The 13,145-nt window shown below is 40.8% G+C and overlaps 1 protein-coding gene across 5 annotated transcripts in view; it reads right to left on the minus strand.

Moving 5' to 3' along the window:
- The window catches only part of MSH3 (mutS homolog 3), a 219,485-nt gene that overhangs the window by 204,440 nt on the left and 1,900 nt on the right, over positions 1 to 13,145 (minus strand). For 4 of the 5 annotated variants that reach the window (XM_032277167.1, XM_032277143.1, XM_032277151.1 and 1 more), the window contains exon 3: positions 4,449 to 4,669. The exons of the other annotated variant lie outside the window; for it this stretch is intronic. In XM_032277167.1, coding sequence (XP_032133058.1) covers positions 4,449 to 4,669 — 221 coding nt within the window. The remainder of the gene's footprint in view (positions 1 to 4,448; positions 4,670 to 13,145) is intronic. 5 annotated transcript variants of the gene reach the window in all.

Here is a 13,145-nt window from a genome sequence, read left to right on the forward strand (position 1 = left end):
TAAACAAACATGGGAAAGAGCTGTTAAAAAAACATACAGCACAAGGCCACATTTTCAACATTAGTACTCATACTATTCTTACCTTCCAGTGATGAACCATTATTAATTCCAATTCACAGCTTAGGGAAAATTACGTGCTTATTAGACTTAATTTAGAAAAATGGAAATGAGACAAATTTATAGGCTAAATCCAACTTCTAATTAATTGCCACTCTGTCACTGCCAACTTCCAAAAATTTACACAGCTCCCCCTACAATCAAAAATATGGCCTAAAAGTCTTGTGACCAAAAAGAAGATGGGGGAGTAAAAGGAGAAAAATGGCCTAGGAACGGGAACCCCAATCCAAAAGAAAACCCAGAAACATGTACACTTTGTAGTGGCCAAATGTTTAAAACAATTCAGCTTCACCAGGACATTAAGTAAAGATATTAACTTTTCAAAAAAAACCTCAATTTATTTTAATAGTGCAGGCCAGCAAACCTCCAAAGATCAGCAATAGGAAGACAGTAAGGTTTGGTGAGGTTGGCAAGAGAAATGCAGGTCATTATGAAGGCAGTGGCAGCACATCTGGAGCATCTGCTACCATAATGACAGCTGCAGTAGGCGCAGCCAGGGCTGCATGTTCACAGAGCCAGCAAGAGCCGGGAATGGGTGGAAGCCTCACCCCCTTCTGCTATGGCAGGGCGAGAACCTTGTACTCCCCAGGCACAGCTATGGGTGGCCAGCCATGGCTGCAAACCTGGACATCTCTGGGCTCTTGGGGGCTAGCAGCAGGCAGGAGCCCCACCCTCCTGGTACAGTTGCAGCTACTCAAGCTGCATCTGTGGACCCCGGCATCTCTGCACTCTCAGGGACCCAGGAAGGGAACGTCCCTTCCCTCCGCAGGCTCAGAAGTACCTGCTCCCACTGCCTGGCCTCTCCCAGCTCCCAGAACCCACTCTGCTCTCAGAGCAAAGTTGAGGCCAAGCCCAGGATTGTTGCAACCTGGCCAGGTGTGCACATGTTTAAGGCAGTGCTAACATGTCAGCCCCCTGCTGCCTCAGCCCCCTCTGGACTTTGGGCACTGATGAGTACAGGAGGGAGGCTGAAGAGGGGGCTGAGGGCAGCTGAGGGCAGCTCAGAGCTGTCCTGCAGGTACCCCTCGGCAAAAACAGCCTGGGTGCCATGGATCATAGCAGGAGGCAGACAGAGTCCTGGGCAGAAAGGGGCAGGTCGGGGTGAAGACCTCCTTCAAGCCAGGAACAGCCTGAAGCCCAGGGACCAGGCTGAAGAACCAGAATTAGAACTTAAGGTGCTTTTTATGGGCTTGCCCATGGCAGCCCATGAACCAAGCAGCACACACTTCCTCCTCTCAAGCCCATACAAACCCAAGACTCAGCCAAACTTGAAGAGACAAGCAGACAACCTGCCTGCAGAGAGAAGCTACCTGCTACAGGGTCTGCTCTCTGTGGAAGGCTGAACACTTGTCAGGGCGCCCTGCCTACAGAAAAGAGCTACCCACTGAAGGTCTCCCTTGAGATGTTCTGTCACTCAAGAAAGCTCCTCTTTGCCTTGTTCACCCTCCACTTGTTCACATACTTCATTCTTCCTGGACACAGGACAAGAACTTGGGACCCACTGAATGGCAGGGCTAAAAAAGCTGTAACAAAAACCGGCTTGAAACACATCCCTTGCTTGCCACATTGCGGCAAGAAAGAGAAAAGAGCTGTAGCCCTTCGGGGAGCCTAGACCTAGGAGATCCCTGAGCCAGGTCTATGATACCCTCTCTGGGGCTGTGCAGTTCCTGGCATCTCCAAGCTTCTAGGTGCCAGCCATGGAAGCTACTTGCGGTATGCCTTGGTTTAGCCCTTATCCATCCTGGCACCTGGAGCTGCCTGCCCCACTAAAGCTGGCATGCCTGGCTGTGCACGTGGCCAGACCCCATGCTCACTCGCTCACACACCCGTCACCACTCTGCTCCTGGCTCACCCTTGGCAGCCATGAGATTCAGGCCAAAAGCACAAGACGAGCACAGCCTGCCAGGCCCAATGGGCAGAATAAGCCCACCTGGCCCAAGGAAAAACTCAGGCAAAGGCCCCACTAGTCACAGAGGTTTACAGCTGGTGAAGTGAGACCCCAAGGATCGCATAACAATTACCCTAGACCTGAGAATGCATTTGCTTTTAATGTTGATGGGTTTACTATTTTGTTACTGTAATTTTTTTTTTTTTGTCCCCCAGGTTGGAGTGCAGTGGCGCAATCTCAGCTCATTTTAACTTCTGCCTCCCGGGTTCAAGTGATTCTCCTGCCTCAGCCTCCTGAGTAGCTGGGACTATAGAGACATGCCACCACACTCAGCTAATTTTTGTATTTTTAGTAGAAACAGGGTTTTACTATGTTGGCCAGGCTGGTCTTGAACTCCCGACCTCATGATCTGCCCGCCTCAGCCTCCCAAGTGCTGGGATTACAGGCGTGAGCCACCACACCCAGCCAGAAAATATATTTCTTATATTTTAAAAGCTTATTCTTACTTTATACTTTATTCATTTAGGAAAGAGATAAGCTTCCAAAGAAAAGTTTTATCCTTATAGGATGTTAACAATTAAATCAATCTAAATTTTTGAATATTAAGCAACCTTTTTTAAACTTTCATTTTAAGTTCAAAGGTACATGTGCAGGTTTCTTATATAGGTAAACTTGTGTCATGAGGTTTGTTGTACAGATTAACACCTGGGTCACAAAATAAGCAACTTTAAAAAAAATGCTTTGGGTGGAAATACTTATCAGATACATTACATTCTATTTCATATTCCCAGAGACAATATGCTGAAGTCAATTTAACCTTGTCTGGACAATTCAGAGTGATCAGAATGTATTTCAAAACCTGTTGAGAGTTACGGTGTTGCTGGCCCCACCCTAATGGTCCTGGACCATGGGGCATTTATGTTCATTCAGTAGCTCTTTGCCATTCATCCATGTCTTTCCATGCCATCAAACGACTTATCACTTGTAATAATAGCATTGCTTCTAGGTGCCCCCTCTATATGGTAACTTCTAATTTCCTGTGATGTGGAAATGCCAAGTTGGTCACTGTATGTATAAAGCAGTAATGGATACGCTCCTCTAAGACCTTGGTGTAAATGCTCCCAACAATAAAGTGAGCTTTAATGGATAAACTTTATGACTTATATGCTTAATAGCCATTATACTGAGGTGAACTGCTTCTAAGTATTAAAGGAGACTAAAAACAAAAACACCTTTTTTTCCTGATGATCTAAGATGAGTCAACCAATATTAGCCTGTCTGAGGGAGGAGTTCATGGATCTGGACTTTGTGGGAAAGGTGTGAACTCTTGAAAATTATAGGCAAAATTTTGTTGGCTTCAGAATTTTTCTGAGGAAAAAGGCCAACAGCTTTCATTAGAATTTCAATTACTCAAATATATGTAAATACACACACACACACACACACACACACACACACACACACACACACATATAGAACCATTTCTCTAATTTCATGGTTGTCAACCATGACTACATATAAATGACCATTTTTCCTTTAGTCCTACCTCCTCTGGAGGTTAAGGTGGGAGGACTGCTTGAGCCCAGGAGCTTGAGACTACAGTGAACTGTAATCACACCACTGCACTCTAGCCTGGGCAACACAGCGAGACCCCATCTATAAAAATAAAATATAAAATAAAATGCAAGCTTTTTAAAAATATCCATGCCCATTTCTCAGTGAAAACCAATTAAATTAGATTCTGATGAAAGGTTCTTAATGGCAATTTTTATTTCAAGTTCTCCAGGTGATTCCAATGGAAAGCTAAGGTTGAGAACCAATCACTATTCTGAATTACAGATTTCAATAATGGATCATGAGTTAAATTCTCTGATTTTGCAAGATTAAAGTCTTTTGCAAGACCATGAAAAGTCTCAAAACAAATAGTGGACAAAGTAAAAAGCCCATGTTCATTCGGCTTACATTTGAATTTACTTTCTATCTTTCAAGCTTTCAACTAAAACCTCAAAACATCTAAGTTGCCCATCATGATTTTCCATGGTAATCATGGAAACTCTAAGAAGGACTGTAAGAAACTGTGCTTGTATTAATCATCAGTAAAGAATCCCTCCAAGTCAAGGGCTCCTGATCCAGGCAGTATCTCAGAATTATCTGGAAGACTTTTGCTTTCTTCTCAGATGAACCAATTAATCCCTCCCAAAACATAGTAAATCAGACTCTCCAGGGATGTAAAAAAGTAAACTAAAACACAAAAGCTCCCTCAGCTGATTCAGAACATGATCCAACTTTAGGAACCATTGCCATGAATGACCATGATATGCTTTCTGCATGTCAAAATTGTATTCATTCTTCAAGACCCATCTCAAATTTACCAGAGAACCTGACAGTACTTCAGAACCCACTATTCTAGGTAACAGGATACTCATCTATAGCAGTTACATACCTTTGGATTAATTTGACATTTCGAATCTTTAGAAGAAACCGCATTCTTTGCACGTAGAAGACTGATATCATCAAAATCAGTACATTTGGGCAGAACTGCAAATCTCTCCTGCAGAGATTCTGTCTGGACTCTATTTTGAGGAGGGGCAGAATCGCAGCAGAATTCTTTCAATTTTTCCAGAGACTTTAAAACATTCCTCGTCCTCAGACATTTCTTTGGCTCTTAGGTAGCAAATAAGAAGAAAATAGAAAAATAGTATTTTGGTCTCATTATGTCAATTCATAACCAGCATAGAATTTTTTAAAGAGGTTGATTCCCACTAAAGCAACAAACCTAACTATAATGTGATTTAAAAAAAAAAAAAAAAAGAAAGAAAGAAAGAAACACTGTGTTTCAGGTAAAGATGGCATATAAAACATAGATCTAATTTCAGTCATTCCTGAAACCTCATTAGTAAAACTTTTTTCTTTTTCTTCTTTTTCCTTTTTTTTTTTTTTTAAGACATAAGCCTATAAGGACAGAGCAAAGAGGAGAGGTAACAATTGACAATGAGATCTCTAAAGGTAGAAAGGAAAACAAATGAACAATAACCAATTGAGCATACCTGAAAGCTAAATTCTAAGTCAGTAATTAGGAAAACCAAGAACCAACTCTACTTACAACACAAAATGCTCGAAAGAGTCAGGAATTAGGGTATCAGTCACTCTGGAAAAGGAATAAAGGGAGGTTCTAAAATAAAGAGGATTGGTTCAAAGCAATTTGTTCCCTAAACCCCTACCACACTCCAAGCTCAAAGACAACTGTCCACCTCAGCAATCAACTGGAGATTTCTTCCCTGGAAAAAGGCAAAACAAGCCCAGTTGATGGAGTGCTGTACCTAACCCAGAAGGACTATAGAAACATAGGCACATTGTATGCTGAGATCCACAGCACGGCCTCTACAGAACCCAGACAGCCAGAGCACTTCTCTCCAGGCAGAAGCTGGGAAGGCTATTGACTGGAAAATCTAGCCCAAGGAGAAAGACTTGACATCCACATCAGGGGTTCACCAAGAAAACCAAATCACCATACTCAAATGTGTCATCACTTTGCCCATGATATCCTTTCTGCATATGAAAATTGTATTCATTTTTCAAGACCCATCTCAAATCTACCTTTTCCATAAAACCTGCTAATTTTCCCAGCTTAAAATCATCTTTTCTTTCTCCATGTTCCTATAACAAGATCACATTTCCCTGTGGCACTCATTACAGTCCACCAATTGGCAGTTTTTCATAAGCAAGCACTCCGTAAAAGAAGGGAAACTGTCATTTTCTGGATCCCTACCATGTACTAGAACACATTACTTCACCATTTAGAGCAATACTATTAGGTTGGTGCTACTAAATACAAAGGAACTGCGACTGCCCACATTTATCACCTCTCACCTTCCCTACTAAAGCAAAACACTCTGAGGGCAAGAGTTATGCTTTGTTCATTTCTAAAAGCTCAAATTTTTCCCTATTTATATTTAAACCTCTTCACAGGCTTTCATTATGTCTCCTATAAATTTTCTAGCTACAAAAATGTAAATTTGACTCTTTTCTCAAATGCACATTCACCTTGTTTACTATTATTCTTTTTCAAAATGTATATTTTTATCACTCTTCAAATGCATACTATAAGTGTGTATCTTATACAAAGACTTCTCTCCTACAGACATAAATAAATAAATAAATAAATAAATAACTTTGCCTGGAATGGAGGTGGGGTGAAGATCTTGGAGTTGTATTTGTCGGGGAAAAAAAAAATATTGTGAAAGTTGATCATATGAATTGGGTCATTCTTGTCATACTCAAAACAGAGTAGAGAGGCCAGGGGAAAAAGCATTGAGAGCATATATCATTGGTCCAAAAATGTAATTCTCTGCAAGCCTATCTGCTAAAACTGCCTATTATAACCTGAAACCAATTTTACCCGACAGCTGCTAAAATAACCTGCTGTGACTCTAAGATTGATTTTACCTCTTGCGGTCATTCACCAATCAGTTCGCCAGTTCCTCCAAATTTTCCTAGTACCAATGAACCTTCTTTCAAAACAATAAATTTTCTTTTTCTTTCTTTTTTTTTTTTTGAGACAGAGTCTCACTCTGTCACCCAAGCTGGAGTGCATGCCATCAAGGTTCACTGCAATCTTGACGTACCAGGCTCAAAAGATCCTCCCACCTCAGCTTCCTGAGTAGCCAGGACTACAGGCAAGTGCCACCATGCCCAACTAATTTTAAAATTTTTCATATAGATGGGGTCTCCCTATGTTGGCCAGGCTGGTCTCCAACTTCTGAGCTCAAACAATCTGCCTGCTTTGGCCTCCCAAAACGTTGGGAGTATAGGCGTGAGCCACTGATCCTGGCTCATTTCTCCTTTTTAATAAAAGCTCCAATTTTTTCTTTGTCCTTCAAACATACCAAAGACCACCTGGCATGTGTGTATGTCCCAAACTGCAACTCCTGCATCCCAAATAAATTTTTTTTTTTTTTTTGAGACAGAGTCTCACTCTGTCGCACAGCCTAAAATGCAACAGCGCAATCTCAGCTTAATGCAACCTCTACCTCATGGGTTCAAGTGATTCTCCTGCCTCAGCCTCCTGAGTACCTGGGATTACAGGCATGTGCCACCACACTTGGCTAATTTTTATATTTTTAGTAGAGGTGGAGTTTCACCATGTTGGCCAGGCTGGTCTCAAACTCCTGAACTCAGGTGATCAGCCCGCCTCGGGCCTCCCAAAGTGCTGGGATTAAAGGCATGAGCCACCGCACCTGGCCCCTAATCAAATATTTGAAATTTAGAGATTTCTCTCTATATTTTATTGGACAGTATTTAAAACAAAAGTGTTAAAAACAGAGATGAAATAATCAGGGACTCTTACGGCTGGCAGATGCTACTGGTTGAATAATAAATACTTAGTCACTTCCTAAAACTTAGTACAGTCGTCAATGACAGTCTTGCATCATTTAATGATGGGCATATGTTATAAAGAATGTGTCATTAGGTGATTTCATCATCGTGTGCACATCAGAGAGTATGCTTACACAAACCTAGATGGTATAGCCTCCTACACACCTAGGCTGCATGGTATAGCTTATTGTTCCCAGGCTATAAACCTGGACAGCACGTTACTGTACCAAATACTAGAGACAACTGTAACACAATGGCACGTATCTGTGTATCTAAATATATTTAAACATAGAAATAGTACAGTAAAAATACTTACTATAGTCTTACAAGATTCATGTTGTAGAGGTGGTCCCTCACTGACTGTCGTTAGGCAGCATATGACTGTATTTATATTCTTCATGTTACTAATGTCTACTGTCTCTGTATTGTGGAAATACAATATAATGGTTTGCTACTGCTACTATGCATCTCTTTCCAACTATAAAAAAGTCACGCCTTAGACATGTGACTAAAGTAGCCCTAGAGTAAGAGCACTACAGGCCTTCTCTACCGAAGTTTAAAAATAATCCTTAAAAAGATAAAGGTGATTCAAAGAAATTTAACTGCTTGCCAGATCAGAGTCCAACACTCCAAAGAAATACAAACTCCAGCAGGAGACAACACAGAATTCAGCATATCCGTGATCCAACTAATTAGTTACTAGACATGCAAAAGTAGGGAAAATCTGTCCAGGGATGCAGACCCAGAAATCATAGAGATGATGCAATCAATTAGCATATAAGAACAAGAAAACACAATTTATAAATATGCTCCACATAATCGAGAATGTAAAGGAAAACATGAGCAAAATGAGGAGCAAAAGGATTTCTTTTTAATAACCTTACTGAGATATCATTCATATAGAGAACTGGAAGATATTTTAAAAGAACAAAATAGAACTGCTAGAAGTGAAATATGCAATATGGGAAATAAACATTTTATTGAATGAGATTTACAGCAGATTAGACATAGCAGAAGAAAAGACCACTGAACTTGAAAACAGAGCAGTAGAATCTATCCAAAATGAAGTACCAAGAGAAATAAGCCTGGAAAACAAATGAAAAGGCCCTCAATGACTTAAGAGATAATATCAAGTAATTAACATCCCTGTAATAAACTGTCAGAGGGAGACACGAGAGAAGGACAGAAAAAATGTGAGACAATAACAACCAAAAAAGTTTCCCACATTTAATAAGACCTATAAACCCACAGACTCAAGAAGCTTTAAATGAGCTCTAAACAGGATAAAAATAAATGAAGAAATAAACAAAAAGTAAAAACCAGACAAAGACGGACGGGTGTGGTGGCTCACGCCTGTAATCCCAGCACTTTGGGAGGCTGAGGCAGGCAGATCATGAGGTCAGGAGTTCAAGACCAGCTGGTCAACATGGTGAAACCCCATCTCTACTAAAAATACAAAAATTACCCAGGCATGGTGGCGAGTACCTGTAATCCCAGGTACTCTGGAGGCAGAGGCAGGAGAACTGCTTAAACCTAGTAGGGCAGAGGTTGCAGTGAGCTGAGATCGCACCACTGCACTCCAGCCTGGGTGACAGCACAAGACTGCATCTCAAAAAAAAAAAAAAACAGAAAACATCCATCAAAATAAAATATATGTTCCTGCAGATTATATGGGGCAAAAAAAAAATCAAACATGAAAACCAGTGATTAAGAGAAAAATCTTAAAAGCAACCAGAGAAAAAGACATATTAGGGAAATCAGCCCTCTATAATTAAAAACAAAAAACCTTGATATCATATATGCTAAAGGCTAAGAATCTCTGAAAAAATATAATGACTCTTCTAAATAGGACTTTTCTAATATATAGTTACCTTGTTTACTATTACTTCCTTTGTGCTAAAAATATATTTTTGAATCTTTTCCAATGTGATATGGTTTAACTGTGCCCTGACCCAAATTTCAACTTGAATTTTATCTCCCAGAATTCCCATGTGTTGTGGGAGGAACACAATGGTAGGTAACTGAATCATGGGGGCCGGTCTTTCCCGTGCTATTCACATGATAGTGAATAAGTCTCAGGAGATCTGATGGGTTTATCAGGGGTTTCCGCTTTTGCTTCTTCCTCATTTTCTCTTGCCACCACCACATGTAAGAAGTACCTTTCAACAAACTTGCAGGTTCTGCAAAGGTATCCCAGAACGTAAAGTAAAATTGAGAAAACAAAAAAGAAGTGCCTTTTGCCTACTGCCATGATAGTGAGGCCTCCCCACACATGTGAAACTATTAAGTCCAATTAAAACTTTTCTTCTTCCCAGTCTCTGGTATGTCTTTATCAGCAGCGTGAAAACGGACTAAGACACAATGCATATTTTACTTTATTATTATTCCCTTGGTTTTCAAAATATGTACTTAGCTGGCTTTTCGAATGTATCTAAGTTTGCTTGTGTATAAAAGTTTCCTTTCCCTGTGGATCTCAGGTACAAAAAAGAACTTGTTAATTGCAGAGTTAAGAACTGAGGTGGATCTATAAAATGGAACACTACCCAGAAATAAAAAGGAATGAATGCATTATAGAGCAGGCAAAATGACAGAGACAGAAAGCTGAACAGTAGGCCCCAGGGGTTGGGAGAAAGGGGTTACAGGGAGTTAGTGTTTCATGGGTAGAGTGACAGGATTGCAAGATTAAATGAGTTCTGGAGATTGATAGTGGTGATGGTTGCATAACAATATAAATGTACTAAATAGCCCTGAGCTATATACTTAAAAAATGTCTAGGATGATACATTTTATATTAAGTATATTTAACCAAAATAAAGAATTTTTTTTTAGAAAAGGGAATGAAGTACTGATACATGCTACAACATGGATGAGCCTTGAAAACTTAAAGTGAAAGAAACCAGACACCAAAGGCCACATATTATATGATTCTATTATGTGAAATGTTCAGAGTAAGTAAATCTACACAGAAAGTAGATTAGTGGTTACCTCGGGCTGGGGAGTGCTGGGGGAGAACAGGCGGTGGCTGTTAACCGGCATAGGGTTTCCTTTGGAGTGATGAAAATGTTCTAAAATTGACTTTGATGATGGTTGCCCAACAGACATATTGGTTGAGAACTGTATTGTATGACTTGTATGAGAACTGTTATCTTTTTTTTTTTTTTTTTTTTTAAGACAGAGTCTCACTCTGTCATCAAGCGTGGAATGCAGTGACATAATCTCGGCTCACTGCAAGCTCCACCTCCCAGGCTCAAGAGATTCTCCTGCCTCAGCCTCCTTAGTAGCTGGGCTTACAGGTACCAGACACCATGCCCAGCTAATTTTTTGTATTTTTAGTAGAGACGGGGTTTCACCATGCTGGCCAGGATGGTCTCAAACTCCTGATCTCAGGTGATCTGCCTGCCTCAGCCTCCCAAAGTGCTGAGATTACAGGCATGACCCACCATGCCTGGGCCCAAGAACTATGTCTTAATAATTGTTATTATTTAAAAAAAAAAAAAAAAAAAAACTTGCCAGGTATGACGGCTCAGGCATGAAGTTCCAGCTACTGAGGGATTGACTGAGGCAGGAGGATGGCTTGGGACCAGGATTTGAGACCAGCCTGGTCAACAGAGCAAGATCCTGTCTCTAAAATCTATATATACATTTTTTTTAATTAGCCAGTCATAGTGGCCTGCACTTGTGGTACCTGCTACTTAGGAAACTGCGGCGGAAGGACGGCTTGAGCCCAAGAGTTTGGGGCTACGTAAGCTATGATCCTACCACTACGTTCCAGCCTGGATGACAGAGGGACACCTGTCTCTAAAAAATAAAGTAAACTGAGATGGAACAGTCACCCAGCTTCTGACTAGTGGATGATCCTCTCCCTTCTTCATTAGTGGCATATTTAACAAGTGGCAAAGGTCCTATTTTAAAATATGCCAAGTGTGTTGTCTTATTTCAACAACGTTCCATCTCAGCTGTCCTATGTGGTCTTGGTTAAGTTACTTAACTGTGATAATCTCCAATTCTCTTTGTCTATCACCTACTTCTTCCTCTATAAAAACGGAGAACAGGCCGAGCGCAGTGTCTCCTGTCTGTAACCCAAGCACTTTGGGAGACCAAAGCGGGCGGATCACTTAAGGTCAGGAGTTCGAGACCAGCCCACCCAACATGGCAAAATCCTGTCTCTACTAAAAATATAAAAATTAGCCAGGTGTGGTGGTACACACCTGTAATCCCAGCTACTCGGGAGGCTGAGGCAGGAGAATCACTTGAATCCAGGAGGTGGAGTTTACAGTGAGGCAAGACTGTGCCAGTTCACTTCAGCCTGGGCAACAGAGCAAGACCCTGTCTCAAAAAAAGAAAAAGAGGACAACAAGCATTCTTAGGAAGAAGAAATGAGCTACAAAAAGTCTCTAGAATAATAGCAGGCTTTTAAAAAATCATAGGTATTCATTCAGTGTTCGTAGACCTCAAAAATGGGTCTCTGCAAAGTAATGAAGCGATGAAAGGTAGGCAGGCCCAGAAATGTAACATTAACACATGGCAAATTCTCTCAAGTCATGCCTCCTTGCATGCCTCCTCCAGAAAGGAAAAGTTTTAGATTTACTTTTTTCCTTAGCCATACGTCTCCATTCCTGTAGTTATTTCATACTAAAGCTTTCATGTTGACCATAAATCCAAATTTTACCTTTTATGGAAGGATTAATGTTTTACATATATCTCCTTTGGACAGATACCTCTACTGAACTGGGACTTTTTTTCCTTCTTTCTCATTCTCTTTATCCAATTTCCTTGGGAATAATGAATATGGATTTCCTGTCTTCCCCTATCACAAATTCTCTGATACAAAAAACTAGAGAAAACTCTGCTCAACTGTCTATATGCAACACCACCTCTAGAAATCCAGGAACTCAGGAATTCAGGCATGCTTTTTTTTTGTTTTTTGTTTTGTTTTGTTTTTTGACACAGAATCTCATGCTGTTGCCCAGGCTAGAATGCAGTGGCACAATCTAGGATTACTGCAACCTCCGCCTCCCAGGCTCAAGTAATTCTCCTACCTCAGCCTCCCGAGTAGCTGGGATTATAGGCAACCACCACCACGCCCAGCTAATTTTTGTGGAGACAGGATTTCACCGTGTTGGTCAGGCTGGTCTTGAACTCCTGATCTCAGGTGATCCGCTTGCCTTGGCCTCTCAAACTGCTGAGATTGGAGGCATGAACCACGGCGCCCAGCCTAGGCATGCTGTTTTGATTCAATGCCTTTTACATACACAAAGAGTAGCTCCAAGCAAAAAAAAAAAAAGGAGGGGGGGGAGTAGATCTACATACATGTCCTGATATTGAAAATTGTTCTATTAAGTGGAAAAAGATAGTAATAAATTAGCATAGAATATAATCTGTAAAATATAATTATTTAAACTACTTTGTGGGCTTATGAGTATGCACATATACATGTGCATAAATTTTAAAATCTGGAAGTATATACAGAACACCAATTAGCAGTGGGCCTTACTGAAAGGGATTATGGGGTCTATCACTGCCTACCTTCCAAATTTCTGTACTGTTTGAAATCTCTGTAGCAAGAATGTTTTATAACAAGGACAAAAATAGCTAGAAGGAATAAAAGAAAAAGTTGGGAGAACTAGAGCTAAATTGTAGAATTCTAGCTCTACCATCCCCTTCATCTCCTATACACATAACCATCACCTATAGCTGGCCACTCTGCTCAGGCACAAAAGGGACCTTTCTCCACAAAGAAAAAAGACACAACTCCAATAGGCTC

This window comes from Sapajus apella, unplaced genomic scaffold, assembly GCF_009761245.1.
Source record: "Sapajus apella isolate SASKATOON/1434 unplaced genomic scaffold, GSC_monkey_1.0 scaffold1, whole genome shotgun sequence".
NCBI classification, from domain to species: domain Eukaryota; kingdom Metazoa; phylum Chordata; class Mammalia; order Primates; family Cebidae; genus Sapajus; species Sapajus apella.